The sequence below is a fragment of the Mya arenaria genome, chromosome 17 (genome assembly GCF_026914265.1).
Source record: "Mya arenaria isolate MELC-2E11 chromosome 17, ASM2691426v1".
Classification (NCBI taxonomy): Eukaryota; Metazoa; Mollusca; class Bivalvia; order Myida; family Myidae; genus Mya; species Mya arenaria.
In genome coordinates, this window is record NC_069138.1 from 10,213,221 (window position 1) to 10,233,301 (window position 20,081).

Here is a 20,081-nt window from a genome sequence, read left to right on the forward strand (position 1 = left end):
TTAGCAAAGCTCAAGTCATTTTGGTGTGTGTCTAAGCTCAACCCATTGTGATGTATGTCTAAGCTCAACCCATTGTGATGTATATCTAAGCTCAAGCCATTGTAATGTATATCTAAGCTCAAGCCATTGTGATGTATGTCTAAGCTCAAGCCATTGTGATGTATGTCTAAGCTCAACCCATTGTGATGTATATCTAAGCTCAAGCCATTGTAATGTATATCTAAGCTCAACCCATTGTGATGTATATCTAAGCTCAAGCCATTGTAATGTATATCTAAGCTCAAGCCATTGTGATGTATGTCTAAGCTCAACCCATTGTGATGTATGTCTAAGCTCAAGCCATTGTAATGTATATCTAAGCTCAAGCCATTGTGATGTATGTCTAAGCTCAACCCATTGTGATGTGTGTCTAAGCCCAAGCCATTGTAATGTATATCTAAGCTCAACCCATTGTGATGTATGTCTAAGCTCAACCCATTGTGATGTATGTCTAAGCTCAACCCATTGTGATGTGTGTCTAAGCCCAAGCCATTGTGATGTATATCTAAGCTCAAGCCATTGTGATGTATGTCTAAGCTCAACCCATTGTGATGTATGTCTAAGCTCAACCCATTGTGATGTATGTCTAAGCTCAAGCCATTGTGATGTATATCTAAGCTCAAGCCATTGTGATGTATGTCTAAGCTCAACCCATTGTGATGTGTGTCTAAGCCCAAGCCATTGTGATGTATATCTAAGCTCAAGCCATTGTGATGTATGTCTAAGCTCAACCCATTGTGATGTATGTCTAAGCTCAACCCATTGTGATGTGTGTCTAAGCCCAAGCCATTGTGATGTATATCTAAGCTCAAGCCATTGTGATGTATGTCTAAGCTCAACCCATTGTGATGTATGTCTAAGCTCAAGCCATTGTGATGTATGTCTAAGCTCAACCCATTGTGATGTATATCTAAGCTCAAGCCATTGTAATGTATATCTAAGCTCAAGCCATTGTGATGTATGTCTAAGCTCAAGCCATTGTGATGTATGTCTAAGCTCAACCCATTGTGATGTGTGTCTAAGCCCAAGCCATTGTAATGTATATCTAAGCTCAACCCATTGTGATGTATATCTAAGCTCAACCCATTGTGATGTATGTCTAAGCTCAACCCATTGTGATGTATGTCTAAGCTCAACCCATTGTGATGTATATCTAAGCTCAAGCCATTGTAATGTATATCTAAGCTCAACCCATTGTGATGTATATCTAAGCTCAAGCCATTGTAATGTATATCTAAGCTCAACCCATTGTGATGTATGTCTAAGCTCAACCCATTGTGATGTATGTCTAAGCTCAACCCATTGTGATGTATATCTAAGCTCAACCCATTGTGATGTATATCTAAGCTCAAGCCATTGTAATGTATATCTAAGCTCAACCCATTGTGATGTATGTCTAAGCTCAACCCATTGTGATGTATGTCTAAGCTCAACCCATTGTGATGTGTGTCTAAGCCCAAGCCATTGTAATGTATATCTAAGCTCAACCCATTGTGATGTATGTCTAAGCTCAACCCATTGTGATGTATGTCTAAGCTCAACCCATTGTGATGTGTGTCTAAGCCCAAGCCATTGTGATGTATATCTAAGCTCAAGCCATTGTGATGTATGTCTAAGCTCAACCCATTGTGATGTATGTCTAAGCTCAAGCCATTGTAATGTATATCTAAGCCCAAGCCATTGTAATGTATATCTAAGCTCAACCCATTGTGATGTATGTCTAAGCTCAACCCATTGTGATGTATGTCTAAGCTCAACCCATTGTGATGTGTGTCTAAGCCCAAGCCATTGTGATGTATATCTAAGCTCAAGCCATTGTGATGTATGTCTAAGCTCAACCCATTGTGATGTATGTCTAAGCTCAAGCCATTGTAATGTATATCTAAGCCCAAGCCATTGTAATGTATATCTAAGCTCAAGCCATTGTGATGTATGTCTAAGCTCAACCCATTGTGATGTATGTCTAAGCCCAAGCCATTGTGATGTATATCTAAGCTCAAGCCATTGTGATGTATGTCTAAGCTCAACCCATTGTGATGTATATCTAAGCTCAAGCCATTGTGATGTATGTCTAAGCTCAACCCATTGTGATGTATGTCTAAGCTCAACCCATTGTGATGTGTGTCTAAGCCCAAGCCATTGTAATGTATGTCTAAGCTCAAGCCATTGTGATGTATGTCTAAGCTCAAGCCGTTGTGATGTGTGTCTAAGCCCAAGCCATTGTGATGTATGTCTAAGCTCAAGCCATTGTGATGTATGTCTAAGCTCAAGCCATTGTGATGTATATCTAAGCTCAAGCCATTGTGATGTATGTCTAAGCTCAAGCCGTTGTGATGTGTGTCTAAGCCCATGCCATTGTGATGTATGTCTAAGCTAAAGCCATTGTGATGTGTGTCTAAGCTCAAGCCGTTGTGATGTATGTTTCAGCTCAAGTCATTGTGATGTGTATTTAAGCTCAAGCCATTCTGATGAATATCTAAGCTCAAGCCATTGTTATGTAGGTCTAAGCTCAAGCCATTGTGATGTAGGTCTAATCTCAAGCCATTGTTGTGTGTGTCTAAGCCCATGTCATTGTGTTGTGTGTCTAAGCTCAAGCCATTGTGATGTGTGTCTAAGCTCAAGCCATTGTGATGTATATCTAAGCTCAAGTCATTGTGATGTATGTCTAAGTTCAAGCCATTGTAATGTGTGTCTAAGCCCAAGCCATTGTGATTTATATCTAAGCTCAAGCCATTGTGATGTGTGTCTAAGCTCAACCCATCGTGATGTGTGTCTAAGCTCAACCCATTGTGATGTATATCTTAGCTCAAGCCATTGTGATGTATATCTAAGCTCAAGCCATTGTGATGTATGTCTAAGCTCAACTCATTGTGATGTATATCTTAGCTCAAGCCATTGTGATGTGTGTCTAAGCTCAACCCATTGTGATGTTTGTCTAAGCTCAAACCATTGTGATGTGTGTCTATGCTCAAGTCATTGTGATCTATATCTAAGCTCAAGCCATTGTGATGTATGTCTAATCTAAAGCCATTGTGATGTGTGTCTAAGCTCAAGCCATTGTGATGTATGTTTAAGCTCAAGTCATTGTGATGTGTATCTAAGCTCAAGCCATTGTTATGTATATCTAAGCCGAAGTCATTGTGATGTGTGTCTAAGCTCAAGCCATTGTGAAATGTATCTAAACTCAAGTCGTTGTAATGTTTATCAAAGCTCAAGTCATTATGGTGTGTGACTAAGCTCAAGTCATCGTAATGTGTATCTAAGCTCAAGTCATCGTGATGTGTGTCCAAGCTCTAGCCATCGTGATGTTTGTCTAAGCTCTAGCCATCGTGATGTTTGTCTAAACTCATGCCATCGTGATGTGTGTCTAAGCTCAAGTCATCGTGATGTGTGTCTAAGTTCTAGCCATCGTGATTTGTGTCAAAGCTCAAGTCATTGTGATGTGTGTCTAAGCTCAAGTCATCGTGATTTGTGTCAAAGCTCAAGTCATCGTGATGTGTGTCTAAGCTCAAGTCATCGTGATGTGTGTCTAAGCTCAAGTCATCGTGATGTGTGTCTAAGCTCAAGTCATCGTGATGTGTGTCTAAGTTCTAGCCATCGTGATTTGTGTCAAAGCTCAAGTCATCGTGATGTTTGTCTAAACTCAAGTCATCGTGATTTGTGTCAAAGCTCAAGTCATCGTGATGTGTGTCTAAGTTCTAGCCATCGTGATTTGTGTCAAAGCTCAAGTCATTGTGATGTGTGTCTAAGCTCAAGTCATCGTGATTTGTGTCAAAGCTCAAGTCATCGTGATGTGTGTCTAAGCTCAAGTCATCGTGATGTGTGTCTAAGCTCAAGTCATCGTGATGTGTGTCAAAGCTCAAGTCATCGTGGTGTGTGTCTAAGCTCTAGCCATCGTGATGTTTGTCTCAAGCTCTTGTTGTGTGTGTTTTAGCCCAATACATTATATGATGTTTGTCTTTGCTTAATGTATTTTGATGTATGTCTAAGTTGAAACCATTCTATTATATCTGTAGGATCAATATAGTATTTTTGAACTTGTTGCTCATATGAGAATTTACCAAAATGCATATGTTTAAACTAATATGATATGAAATCGATAGTCAATGTGGTAATATACTAGAGTTCAAAGCATTGCAGTATTTGTAAGATTCTGAGCATTGCTTTTTACAATTCGAAGATACAAGTGGCGTATATGATTCGACATACCGGTATTGTATATGATTCGAAATACCGGTAATAAAGTGTCGTATATGATTCGACATACCGGTAATAAAGTGTTGTATATGATTCGACATACAGGTAATTAAGTGTCGGATAGGATTCGAAATACAGGTAATTAAGTGTCGGATAGGATTCGACATACCAGTAATTCAGTGTCGTATAGGATTCGACATACCGGTAGTTAAGTGTCGTATAGGATTCGACATACCGGTAGTTAAGTGTCGAATAAGATTCCACATACCGGTAATTAAGAGACGAATAGGATTCGACATACCAGTAATAAAGTGACGTATATAATTCGACATACAGGTAATAAAGTGTCGGAAAGGAATCGACATACCGGTAATTTAGTGTCGAATAGGATTCGACATACCGGTAATAAAGTGTCGGATAGGATTCGACATACCGGTGTATAAGTGTACTGGCCGGACGATACCCGACTGACCATTCAGCGTCCAGATTAGGCGGAGCTTATCAGTTTACATTTGCTATCCGCCATGACCTCCGACAATCTGCACTCATCAACAGTTGTGTAAATACTCTGTTTTCTATATATTTAACATTAAATATGTTGTTGTTTTTTGGCTGAGAGTAATAGTAAAAGACAAGGAAATCCATGATACTAACATTTTCACTTATTGCTGCTCAAATTATGCAAATAATTCATTTTTTTGGAATTTATTTGATAACAAAGTGACCTTTCGGTAAACTATTTCAACCCTAGAAATTCTAAATGTGACTGTTCATATGATAATATACGTATCTTTTTCGTTAGTCTTAAAACAAGGAATATCATTATGAGTATTAGTGTATATAATATTGACGATGTCTTGTGATTTATTTTGATTTTGACTTTTTTTCCTTCTTGCGCGTAAAGTTTTAAATCAGATTAATTTGCTTTTAAGTTTGTTTGGACCAACTGTTAGTGAAAAAGACAATTCAGTTAGTTTGAGTTACATTGTTTTTATTAAATTTAGATAAACTATCAAAATATCATATAGCGTAAGGTCACAAAACGTACATAGGTATAGATAAAATAAAATCCTCTTTGTAAATGACGCAAATCAATGAATAAACCTGAGTATTTATAATAACTATGATCACTTCTAACTCCTACATATATGTTCCTTGTAGGAACAGTGTCGCATTTCATTTAATACGGATATTAATTCATTGAGAGAAACGTTACGGTAGTTATATCAATAATAATAATTCTCTAAACTTGTTTAAAGGGGAATTTTTAATGGAGAAAGGAATAAAAACAGCAAAATCCATTTTATCTAAACAAATGTCATTTATTGTTGACTTTCATAAATGAAAATAATACATGTCTTGTTTCTGTTTGAGGTTTACAATAGAGTTTAGACATTAAATTATATCTACCTGAATCAAGCATTGAGTTTAATTAATTAAACTAATTAACTAATTTAATGTTATACTTGCTTTATTGCTATGTTTTACCATGTTCCATGTTGTTGTTTTTTATCTGATTGGCAAGTATAAATTCTGTTACAGTATAATTATCGTCTGCTTCTGTGTTCATGTGGGAGGGCCCTTACTAATGGGTCACGTGGCAGTGTAGGCGTAACCTTATCGTAATCGGCATGGTGTCACTTAGTATAAGCTGTATTTATTTAAAGATGCACTCTTACTCCCACGTAAGATTTACCACAATTAATAATATTGTTTTATTATTCCAAAAAGGATAAAGGAATGTCGAAAACAATGGTTCTAATGAAGGAAACCTATTTTAATTTGCACATTCAATTTATTTCTACAATTCGAGATCATAGTAGATCACAGTCAATCATTCAGCATTCACCAATCATTTAATATTTTACGTGTTCAGCTATTAATACACGGTTACAATCTTATTATCAGTAATTAATATTTTGCATAATTGCTCAATTAAGTAAGTAGTTAAAGGTTAATCAGTCAAAATAAATGTTTGTTATACATGTGTATGCATTGATATTGAATAAGAGTGTCACTTTAACAACGATTGTGAAGAATGTTACATATGCTTAGTAATTATCGTTGGCACGCTGTTGCGCGAGATTATGGTCTTGTGATAAAGGGAAACCGGAGTTCCCTAAGAAAACTCAATTGTCCGGCTTGGTGACTAACAACCAGACGCACATACGTCCAGGTCGAGACACGCACCTGCCCGGGTTGCCTTTGTTAGACGCGAGTGCGCTAACTACTGCGCTATTACAATGATAGAGTCAAACCCCGATGGCTCGAAATCGTTTGGCTAGAAGTCCTCGTTTGCTCGAACTAGATTTAAAGCACCAATTGCTTTAAACTGAAGGTTAACAATCCCGCTTGGCTCGAATTTCCTGGGGCTAGATGTAATTTCGCAGGTCCCTGGGAGTTCAAGCCAACGGGGTCCGACTGTATACATAATAATTAGAAATTTTGCTTTAAAATTTCTGTCCTTAAATTTCGTTGTCATTACGCAAATTTCAATCCAAATACCTCCAAGACTCGTGTTTGGCAATTTGAAGCCTACTACCAGTTGCTCCGTTGTCTGATATTGTGTTCGATGCTGTTGTTTAAAAATGCAAAACTATAACAGTCAAAACTCGCTATGTCGAAGTCATTTCGACCTCGGAAAATACTTAGAGATAACAATCATTCGATATATCCGGAATACTAGTAGTGTATAAATAATCCAACCAAATTGCCAAAAGTTTGACATAACCAGAACATCGAGATAACAGAGTTCGACATAGCGAGTTTCGACTGTATGCCTAACAGGCATCGTTGTCCGTACATGTACGCTTGTATGTTTTTTTTCAATAATAAATAGCTTCACTTTAGAAATATTGTAATATGTGCCAGGCAGCGAAAAATTAATGAATCAGCACAATTATTATCAGACTGCTTTGGTTGTATTGGGAGACATACGGGGATAACATTGTCATGCGTCGACCACATTGGCGTCACTTTTCTTTATTTCTGATAGATACCTTTTAACCGACCTAACTTGATAACTTTGTTATGGTAAGTATATATCCCCTATTAATTTCGGGGTCAGAAGGTCAAAGGCCAAGGTCATTGGTACGAGTTATGTACAATACAATACAATGATGGACGCTCCAGACAAATCACAAATACTGTTCTTTAAAGCTGCACTCTCACAGATTGAACGTTTTGACAACTTTTTTTTATTATTTTTTTCTTGGAACGAGCCATTTTTGCTAAAATTCATGGAAACCAGTCGTATAAGACTGATGACAAAAAATAGATCGCAGTTTTTTATATTTTAACGGAAATATGAAATTCTGCGATCTTATATTTTGTCGGCAATCTTTTATCATTGGTTTGCAGATATTAACGCACAAATTTACTCTTTCCAAGACAAAAAAAGATGTAAAAATGGTATATCTGTGAGAGTGCAGCTTTAAGCACAATTGAGAATTTAGCTTTGATAAAAACAGATGCAGAACTTAACTATCAATGCATCTGACAACATTTAACTATATGTTGTTCTCACAGAATCTTCATAAGATATTTAACTCGGATATTTTACATTCACCATCTATACGGAATTATATGATACGCCATTAATATTGAAAACATCAAAACAGAAGTTTTTCATTTTTAATTGTAAAAATATAACAAAGATGGATTAAATGGATTAATTTTAGCAAACAGAAAGTATACATTTCGAACTTGCAACTTGACTAAAACGATGTACGTTTAAAATACAATGGAAATCACAGGATCAAAGTCAGTAGAAAAAATAATAATATTTTCGCTGTGTGCGTGCATTTGTATACATGCATATTAATCGTCAACTGTTAACTTTTTTATCTCCTCCCCAAATAATTGTATTTATGCGTGGATCACATCTGAGCAGCGGCCTGCTGAAGGAGTCTCATGATATGCCATCTGGCTGCGTTGTTGTATGGAAAGAGTCGCAAAGATCGAGCGTAGCATGCCCAGGCTACGATGTGCATATTTTCCAATTCAAAGCAGTGACCGAGTACATTGAGAGCCGTCTCGATGTGGCCACGGCCGCCACTTTCAAAGAAAACATAGGTGTGCAACTTCTTAAGCGCTCTCACTCTTCTCTCTGGTTTTCGTAGCTGTCTGTATGTGAGATACTGCAGGTAATACAGGAATGGGATGGAGTCGATGATGGCGTGGTCCATCCAATCGTCCAATTCGGAATGTCTGTGTTGCTTATCTTCTTGCCCGACCGTTCTGTACATTTCAAACTCTAGGAACTGTGGTAGGCACCCGGACTCTATTGAATCAAAAGCAACGCTCACCGCAACATGCGACTGAATCACTTCCAACCCAGGTAAATCATGAACCCTCTGTAGAAACCTATCAGTGTAGAGTGATTCTGCTCGTCTCATACACGGACACCACTGCCACACATCGTCATGAAGTAGCCCCTCGGTGTAAGCCAACGCCAGTTCTGCCCTCTCATACTGATCAGTGCAGTACAGCATGGAGGCCAACTTCAGTCTACCGGAGGTTAGATCTGAGTCCAGTGAACCCTCAATACACATGTCAATGCCTGATGTGAGTATGTATATCAAATTGTTGGACAACGTGGGCAAACGTAAACACGTGGAAGCCATCGTGGTGGCCAACGACTGGAGTGTAAACTTAACACTATGAACAATTGCTCCTTCTACGGAATTTCCATTTCTTTGCTTACCAATTAATTGGAACACTCCACACGCCCGATGAAGGCGATTGAAACGGGGTATAGCTGTTAATAAGATTTTTTGGAACCTTGTAACTGCATCTACGTGCACGCGACTAACGTGCACGGATCTAATGAAGCTTTGCATTTTATCTCCTATCTGGTCCATTTCTATCTGGTATACATAGATCATGATGTTGTCTATCACGTCGGACAGAAATGCTGACAAAAGAGGAAGCTCCCATTTCTTCAGTTTTCCCACGAATAGGTCTACACCCGAGATCGTGTAATGTGGACAGTACCGACGTTTAAACCATCGTTGGAGGGTCTGCAGGCAATAGATTGCACACTGCAGCAGGTTATGTTCTTGCCAGATGTCGGGAGGATATGTCTCCACAGTGAACAACAGAGCGGTTTTGAAATGAAATGTGCTGAGTCTATCGCCGACAAGTGGTTTAAAGAAAGACATACGTAATATCTTAAGAAATACGTACACACGTATTTTAACAATACATAGGTCAAACATCAGCAGCCTTTCAACCAACGATGTAGAGAATCTCCACTCCAGTTTTGACAGTTCACTCTCGGCGTGACCCTGTGGGACTAGAAATATTCCATACTGGCGTGCCTCTTGAAGTATTTCATGTCTCGGCCAGTGGCCAGGTTTTGGCCTTGTGAATAAGAACTGACATTCTTTTGGTACGCTCTGACAATAAAATGCGACGACGCAATCTACACCTATAAAATGACTTCTCGATGGACCTTGTTTTCTAATATTCCTAATGTAAGGATCAAGTGATATCATGTTTGTCACCAGCACTCTGCCGTCTATCTCCTCATATTCTTTAGACGGTGGCATCATGTCCGTAGTGACGGGCAGTGGACAGTCATCTCTCACCATCTGCAGGCAGCAGTGCTGGGGCGGAGAACGCTCGTTCTTTATCATAAGCAGACGAGGTTCACCAGGCTCCCAGTCTGCCCAGTCAACAATAACGTGAACTTGCATCATACAATGGAACACATCCAAGTCCGACTTCATTCCCGATGTTGATGTACCTTCTGATTGACTTCCGAAGATAAAAGTGACGCAGTCTATGTTGAAGAGTTTCTTTAACATATAGGTACTCGTTTCTTCTACGGTCAGGATTTTCCTTCTCCTCGTGGCGACTCCCTGTTTGGTCACACCGATGTCTTTCATAACTCTTGACAGTCTCATTGACATCACGTGCTGCCCTTCAGGGTCACGGTCCATTGTCTGAAATGAAGACAGGTGTATGTTTACCTTAAATATACCATACTTCATGATTTTATTTTAGAGTAAGCTTTCAATTTTAAAACCCACTAACCAGACAGAAGGAATTAAAGATGCACTTTTACTCCTACAAAAGATTTACCACAATTGATAATATTGCTTTAAGATTCCAAAGAGGATGAATAAATGTCCAAAACAATGTTTCTTATGAAGGATAGCGTGTATACAGATGAACATCATTAATCCGTAATCGTGGGGACCCAAAAACATATTTCGGAATAACGATATTTCGGATTAACAGAAAATGACAGCGTTCATGAATTATAGATGACGTAAAATACTAAGTCGTGAAGATTCCAATGTCGGTTACACGTTACTTATACGATAAATTCAGTTTAAGTGATCTTTCGTATACACAAATATTTGTTGAATCAACTGTAATTTGAAAGGAATTAGCATAAAACATGGTATTTCTACCTTGTGAGACTATAGTAGACCACAGTCAATCTTTTAGCATTCACCAATCATTAAATATTTTGCGTGTTCATCTATTAAATACACTGAAACAATCTTGTTATCAGTAATTTATATATTCCATAATTTCGTTATTTAGTAAGTAGTTAACGGTTTATAAGTCAAAATTTATGTTTGTTACACATGTGTATGTATTGATTTTGAATAAGAGTGTCACTTTGAACTAATCTCGAAAGAAAATTCGACCCATTTTTATGTATCAGCTAAGGAAAGAAATACATTTTTAAGATCATAAAAGAATAAAAGTAATTCACAATGGAAACTACAGGGACCAACCCAGTAGCTCAAGATTAAAGCCAAAGGTGAAACAACGAGAGGCACAAAATGTCACAAGACAACAAACATTAATTATGATACACACATTTTAAATTTCCTTTCTAGTGAATGTTTCTGTGACCGTTTTTTCAGGGTCGTTGAATACAACTTAAAAATTCACCATGAGTTATACCGTTTCCGGGCGCTAAAAATACGCATGCCCCGAAAACTACAGGGAGCGTCTATATATTTTTCTTAATAAAGGTCACCATGACCTTGTCCTTTGACCAAAATACCAATAGGGGTCCTTTAAAGGTTATAGACTGTTATCCAAACTGTTCAAAAAGTATGGTAGGATGCAAAAGCGCTGGGATTCTTTCTACTATTTTTCACCTTGACATTTGACCCCAACAGCGGTCACCTACTGACTATGACATATGTGCACACGAAGTTTGAACACGTGAAAGACATTGACATACAAACTTATGCCTGTGTTACTGCCATGCTTTGCAACAAGAAATTGTTAATTTTTGATATGTTTAATTTATTGCTGTCATCGGTGGTACAATTCTACATATAAAAGAGATTTGCAGTGATTGAATTTTACCGCGATATTGTGACGTCATTAGATAAATTGTTTTCTATTACGGTCGGGTCTTTCTACTTACAGAATGGTAGAGAAAGTATAACTGTAAGGTTTTCTTAAATGAAAAGAAGTATTTTTTAAAACAGTTCTTGAATGAAATAATGAATTATTGGTGTTAATGTAAGTAATGAATTGCGTGACTGCTGTCATTATCGGGGATATGAACGCAGTCGGGCTGGTTTAAGTACGTGTCGAGTCCTTTGCTACTGCGTTCATACCCGATAATGACATCAACCCCGCCATTTATTTCTTAAATATCAACATTTACCTAGTCCTTTCCATAAATACAACTTGACGTGCAGATTGTATAACAGGCAAAAAGTTGTGACGTCATTTTTTATTTCAATACTGCTCTTCCATTGGATTAGTGCGACGTCATTTGGCCAATGGTATACAACGTTACAAAAATCAGCTATTTTCTTATACAAACAATGTTACCGGCTTCATTTCTTAAAGAAGAAATACTTGATTGCGGTGTTAATCGTTATGAATAATTATTCAAAATGCAAATTTAAATTTCATCGCAATTTTTCTTGCGTTTTGCTGTATGAATGCAGTTGGACAAGTGGGCAAATTGACCAAGAAACGCTAGCGTCTAAACCTATTAGGGCCACCGCGATTCCACACCTCGCTTTATCAAATGCTCAAAAACATCAAGACATTTTTTGTTACATTTGCGCATCTTTTTTATGTAGTATTTCGTTTTGGAAAATTATTGTATTTGAAATTCGAAACAAAAGATGCGAGATTTAATATAAACTTCAGTTTATCTTTTTCGTTTAATAGTCTGTCTGGATAAAAAAACGCGATATGTATTATTGCATCGATGCATCTTTTTTTCATTGACTACATGTACCTACAGGTTTTACTATAATAGAATTGTGTTGTTTTTTGTTCATGTTTTTGTAAAAATAGATGCGACATTTTACCAAACAATTATCGCGTTTTTTTCTTGGACATTTTCAAAACGCGAGAGGCTGAATCGCTATGGTCATAATAGGATTCCGTAGTCAGTTGTGTTTTCCAAGTTAATTAAATGCCAAGATCAATGAAGCATCAAAATCCACGCAGTGTTACTTTCCTTACAGTACAACAATCACTACCACCATGCAAACCACGTGACCATAGAGACACGAATATCATAACGGTAAAGATTGTATATTATCTTTATTTTTTATTTTTTTTATTTTAAAATCAATGTCCCTTGAAAAAATAAAATTTGACAAAAAATGAGAGAGAAAAGAAAAAGAAAAACATTTAAAAAATAAAAGATTGGTTACTATTTAATGGTGGTAGTGATATATTCAACTTGTCAGGGGAGATCACTGCGTAGAAGATTGGTAAAGTAAGTCGCTATTTCATGGGTATCTAATATAAATATGCGCAATTTAATGCTTAATTTAGCAAGAGTTAAATTTATATCCTCGAAATACAACGATTACAACATATTTGTGATGAAGGTTATGAACATAAAACAACATGTAAAACAACACAAACCTCTAGTAAGCGACTTATCCAATATTTTTAGATCAACTCGCAGCTCACACAATGAGAAAAAATAGAAAAATAATAACTTTTATACTTTAATATAAGGGAAAGTACTTATTACCTCAGAGAAAATCATGACTGTATTTTAAGATCTTATTTCCGAAAACCAAGAATTTTATGGTTTACACAATGAAAGTAAGTAATATTTTCCTAGAAGCGTTCTTTAAGTTATAGCTTCATAGAAACACGGCAGCGACGTTTGTGAATCACCTACATTACTTTAAACACTTTCAAAAGAACTTAAACAGTTTCGGTCAAAGTGGTACTTGAACAGTCCAAGTCATAGAAGGGATTGTTGTGTCATTGTGTGTTATATATACAGCATTAAAACAAGTCTAAATATGGTGATATATGACATTTTGCCGAAACAATATTTAAAAAAAATGCTTTAATATGCAAATTGCACAATACGACAATTGACTCCGATCAACGAAATCTGGCAACATTTTATAGTGCCCTATATTGCCAATACCGTATTTTCGTAAACTACTTTCACACTTTTTACATTTGTGGAATTCACATACTTTAATCATATTGATTAGCCAGTGGCTCAAACCGACATCCTTAAATGTCTAAATTGATGAAGTCTCCCTCAAAATTGTAATCAGATAGTTAAACGCCGTAATTTCTCGATATATTGTTGTCGGACGCGGTAGCCACTCTTATTATTATAGATCGTCTGCGCATGCTCCACAAAATACCTATTTCAACACGTATAATACAAACACAGCTTGTAGCCTTTCTTCACCAAAGGGTCAAAATGCCATTGTCTTAACTAATCAAGTTTTTAAACACATCTTATGGAAAACGAAAAAAAAACATTGACTATTTAACGCCGTTTTAACGGCTTTACTCGATAACAGCTTCCGTCATTGATCTCCCGAAACCAAAACAAAGTCATTACAAATTGCCCTCCTTCGACCGCAATAGTTCGTTAGAGTCGACAAAAGGTATGGTATGAAATCAAATCCCAAGTTGTCAATGACGTAATATCGTAGGTTTCGATGTCTAGCCTAAATAAACAGAACAATGGCTACATTCCTCGACTAGCTGGTGACACAAAAGGGGTAAGTGCATCGATTCCTGTGACTGTTTTATTTCACCATAATAATCCACAAAATAGCTCTTAAATGCCACACAGGCCACCAGTGCCATAGAGTGGACTTACCATATGATCCTCAGTATAACTCCGAAATGCCACATTGGCCAACAGTGTCACAGAGTGGACCTACTATATGATCAACAGTATCCACCATAATGATCCACAAAATAACTCTTAAATGCCAAACTGGCCACCAGTGCAATAGAGTGGACTTACCATATGATCCTGAGTATAACTCCGAAATGCCATTCTAAGTATCACTCCAAAATTCCACATTGGCCAACAGTGTCACAGAGTGCACTCACCATATCATCCTCAGTATAACTCCAAAATGTCACACTGGACATCAGTGTCACAGAGTGCACTCCCCATATGTTGCTCAATATAACTCCTAAATGCCAAACTGGCCAACAGTGTCACAGAGTGGATTACCATATGATACTCAGTATAACTCCAAAATGCCAAAATGGCCACCAGTGTCACAGAGTGCACTCACCATATGATACTCAGTATAACTCCAAAATACCACACTGGCCACCAGTGTCACAGAGTGCACTCACCATATGATACTCAGTATAACTCCAAAATGCCAAAATGGCCACCAGTGTCACTGAGTGCACTCACCATATGATACTCAGTATAACTCCAAAATGCCAAAATGGCCACCAGTGTCACTGAGTGCACTCACCATATGATACTCAGTATAACTCCAAAATACCACACTGGCCAACAGTGTCACAGAGTGCACTCACCATATGATACTCAGTATAACTCCAAAATGCCAAAATGGCCACCAGTGTCACTGAGTGCACTCACCATATGATACTCAGTATAACTACAAAATGCCACACTGGCCACCAGTGTCACAGAGTGCACTCACCATATGATACTCAGTATAACTCCAAAATGACACACTGGCCACCAGTGTCACAGAGTGGACTCACCATATGATACTCAGTATAACTACAAAATGCCACACTGGCAACCAGTGTCACAGAGTGCACTCACCATATGATCCTCAGTATAACTACAAAATGCCACACTGGCCACCAGTGTCACAGAGTGCACTCACCATATGATCCTCAGTATAACTACAAAATGCCACACTGGCCACCAGTGTCACAGAGTGGATTACCATATGATACTCAGTATAACTCCAAAATGCCACACTGGCCACCAGTGTCACAGAGTGCACTCACCATATGATACTCAGTATAACTAGAAAATGCCACACTGGCCACCAGTGTCACAGAGTGCACTCACCATATGATCCTCAGTATAACTACAAAATGCCACACTGGCCACCAGTGTCACAGAGTGCACTCACCATATGATCCTCAGTATAACTACAAAATGCCACACTGGCCACCAGTGTCACAGAGTGCACTCACCATATGATACTCAGTATAACTCCAAAATGCCACACTGGCCACCAGTGTCACAGAGTGCACTCACCATATGATACTCAGTATAACTAGAAAATGCCACACTGGCCACCAGTGTCACAGAGTGCACTCACCATATGATCCTCAGTATGACTACAAAATGCCACACTGGCCACCAGTGTCACAGAGTGCACTCACCATATGATACTCAGTATAACTCCAAAATGCCACACTGGCCACCAGTGTCACAGACTGCACTCACCATATGATCCTCAGTATAACTACAAAATGCCACACTGGCCACCAGTGTCACAGAGTGCACTCACCATATGATCCTCAGTATAACTACAAAATGCCACACTGGCCACCAGTGTCACAGAGTGCACTCACCATATGATCCTCAGTATAACTACAAAATGCCACACTGGCCACCAGTGCCACAGAGTGCACTCACCATATAATACTCAGTATAACTACAAAATGCCAAAATGGCCACCAGTTTCACAGAGTGCACTCTCCATATGATCCTCAGTATGACTACAAAATGCCACACTGGCCAACAGTGTCACAGAGTGGACTCACCATATGATACAAGTATAACTCCAAAATGCCACACTGGCCACCAGTGTCACTGAGTGCACTCCCCATATGATCCTCAGTATAACTACAAAATGCCAAACTGGCCACCAGTGTCACAGAGTGCACTCCCCATATGATACTCAGTATAACTACAATATGCCACACTGGCCACCACTGTCACAGAGTGCACTCACCATATGATACTCAGTATAACTACAAAATGCCACACTGGCCACCAGTGTCACAGAGTGCACTCACCATATGATACTCAGTATAACTACAAAATGCCACACTGGCCACCAGTGTCACAGAGTGCACTCACCATATGATCCTCAGTATAACTACAAAATGCCACACTGGCCACCAGTGTCACAGAGTGCACTCACCATATGATACTCAGTATAACTACAAAATGCCACACTGGCCACCAGTGTCACAGAGTGCACTCACCATATGATCCTCAGTATAACTACAAAATGCCACACTGGCCACCAGTGTCAGAGAGTGCATTCACCATATGATCCTCAGTATAACTACAAAATGCCACACTGGCCACCAGTGTCACAGAGTGCACTCACCATATGATCCTCAGTATAACTACAAAATGCCACACTGGCCACCAGTGTCACAGAGTGCACTCACCATATGATCCTCAGTATCACTACAAAATGCCACACTTGCTACCAATGTTACAGAGTGCACTCCCTATATGACCCTAAGTATAACTACAAAATGCCAAACTGGCCACCAGTGTCACAGAGTGCACTCACCATATGATACTCAGTATAACTACAAAATGCCAAACTGACCACCAGTGTCACAGAGTGCACTCACCATATGATCCTCAGTATAACTACAAAATGCCAAACTGGCCAACAGTGTCACAGAGTGCACTCCCCATATGATACTCAGTATAACTACAAAATGCCAAACTGACCACCAGTGTCACAGAGTGCACTCCCCATATGATCCTCAGTATAACTACAAAATGCCAAACTGACCACCAGTGTCACAGAGTGCACTCCCCATATGATACTCAGTATAACTACAAAATGCCACACTGACCACCAGTGTCACAGAGTGCACTCCCTATATGATCCTCAGTATAACTACAAAATGCCAAACTGGCCACCAGTGTCACAGAGTGCACTCACCATATGATCCTCAGTATAACTACAAAATGCCAAACTGACCACCAGTGTCACAGAGTGCACTCCCCATATGATCCTCAGTATAACTACAAAATGCCAAACTGGCCACCAGTGTCACTGAGTGCACTCCCCATATAATACTCAGTATAACTACAAAATGCCACACTGACCACCAGTGTCACAGAGTGCACTCACCATATGATCCTCAGTATAATTACAAAATGCCAAACTGGCCACCAGTGTCACAGAGTGCACTCACCATATGATACTCAGTATAACTACAAAATGCCACACTGGCCACCAGTGTCACAGAGTGCACTCCCCATATGATACTCAGTATAACTACAAAATGCCACACTGGCCACCAGTGTCACAGAGTGGACTCACCATAGGATCCTCAGTATAACTACAAAATGCCACACCGACCACCAGTGCCACACAGTGCACTCCCCATATGATCCTCAGTATAACTACAAAATGCCACACTGGCCACCAGTGTCACAGAGTGCACTCACCATATGATCCTCAGTATAACTACAAAATGCCAAACTGGCCACCAGTGTCACAGAGTGCACTCACCATATGATCCTCAGTATAACTACAAAATGCCACACTGGCCACCAGTGTCACAGAGTGCACTCACCATATGATCCTCAGTATAACTACAAAATGCCAAAATGGCCACCAGTGCTACAAAGTGCACTCCCCACATGATCCTCAGTATAACTACAAAATGCCACACTGGCCACCAGTGTCACAGAGTGCACTCACCATATGATCCTCAGTATAACTACAAAATGCCAAACTGGCCACCAGTGTCACAGAGTGCACTCACCATATGATCCTCAGTATAACTACAAAATGCCAAAATGGCCACCAGTGCCACAAAGTGCAATCCCCACATGATCCTCAGTATAACTACAAAATGCCACACCGGCCACCAGTGTCACAGAGTGCACTCACCATATGATCCTCAGTATAACTACAAAATGCCAAACTGGCCACCAGTGTCACAGAGTGCACTCACCATATGATCCTCAGTATAACTACAAAATGCCACACTGGCCACCAGTGTCACAGAGTGCACTCACCAAATGATCCTCAGTATAACTACAAAATGCCAAACTGGCCACCAGTGTCACAAAGTGCACTCACCATATGATCCTCAGTATAACTACAAAATGCCAAACTGGCAACCAGTGTCACAGAGTGCACTCACCATATGATACTCAGTATAACTACAAAATGCCTAACTGGCCACCAGTGTCACAGAGTGCACTCACCATATGATACTCAGTATAACTCCAAAATGCCACACTGGCCAACAGTGTCACAGAGTGCACTCCCCATATGATACTCAGTATAACTCCAAAATGCCACACTGGCCACCAGTGTCACAGAGTTCACTCCCCATATGATACTCAGTATAACTACAAAATGCCACACTGGCCACCAGTGTCACAGAGTACACTCACCATATGATACTCAGTATAACTCCAAAATGCCACACTGGCCAACAGTGTCACAGAGTGCACTCCCCATATGATCCTCAGTATAACTCCAAAATGCCACACTGGCCACCAGTGTCACAGAGTGCACTCACCATATGATCCTCAGTATAACTACAAAATGCCAAACTGGCCACCAGTGTCACAGAGTGCACTCACCATATGATCCTCAGTTTAACTACAAAATGCCAAACTGGCCACCAGTGTCACAGAGTGCACTCACCATATGATACTCAGTATAACTCCAAAATGCCACACTGGCCACCAGTGCCACAGAGTGCACTCACCATATGATCCTCAGTATAACTACAAAATGCCAAACTGGCCACCAGTGTCACAGAGTGCACTCACCATATGATCCTCAGTATAACTACAAAATGCCAAACTGGCCACCAGTGTCACAGAGTGTACTAACCATATGATCCTCAGTATAACTACAAAATGCCAAAATGGCCACCAGTGCTACAAAGTGCACTCCCCACATGATCCTCAGTATAACTACAAAATGCCACACTGGCCACCAGTGTCACAGAGTGCACTCACCATATGATCCTCAGTATAACTACAAAATGCCAAACTGGCCACCAGTGTCACAGAGTGCACTCCCCATATGATACTCAGTATAACTACAAAATGCCAAACTGGCCACCAGTGTCACAGAGTGCACTCACCATATGATCCTCAGTATAACTACAAAATGCCACACAGGCCACCAGTGTCACAGAGTGCACTCACCATATGATACTCAGTATAACTACAAAATGCCTAACTGGCCACCAGTGTCACAGAGTGCACTCACCATATGATACTCAGTATAACTCCAAAATGCCACACTGGCCAACAGTGTCACAGAGTGCACTCACGATATGATCCTCAGTATAACTACAAAATGCCAAACTGGCCACCAGTGTCACAGAGTGCACTCACCATATGATCCTCAGTATAACTACAAAATGCCACACTGGCCACCAGTGTCACAGAGTGCACTCACCATATGATCCTCAGTATAACTACAAAATGCCAAAATGGCCACCAGTGTCACAGAGTGCACTCACCATATGATCCTCAGTATAACTACAAAATGCCACACTGGCCACCAGTGTCACAGAGTGCACTCACCATATGATACTCAGTATAACTCCAAAATGCCACACTGGCCAACAGGGTCACAGAGTGCACTCACCATATGAAA

General features: G+C 39.5%; 1 protein-coding gene across 1 annotated transcript; it reads right to left on the reverse strand.

Annotated features, from left to right (window-relative positions):
* Positions 1 to 7,855: 7,855 nt before the first annotated feature.
* Positions 7,856 to 13,209, reverse strand: LOC128224411 (uncharacterized). Its single transcript, XM_052934242.1, has 2 exons — positions 13,114 to 13,209; positions 7,856 to 10,184 (listed from the first exon to the last, which is right to left on the reverse strand). The coding sequence occupies exon 2, from the start codon at positions 10,179 to 10,181 to the stop codon at positions 8,115 to 8,117; it is 2,067 nt and encodes a 688-aa protein (XP_052790202.1). The 5' UTR covers positions 10,182 to 10,184; positions 13,114 to 13,209; the 3' UTR covers positions 7,856 to 8,114.
* Between the last annotated feature and the right edge of the window lie 6,872 nt (positions 13,210 to 20,081).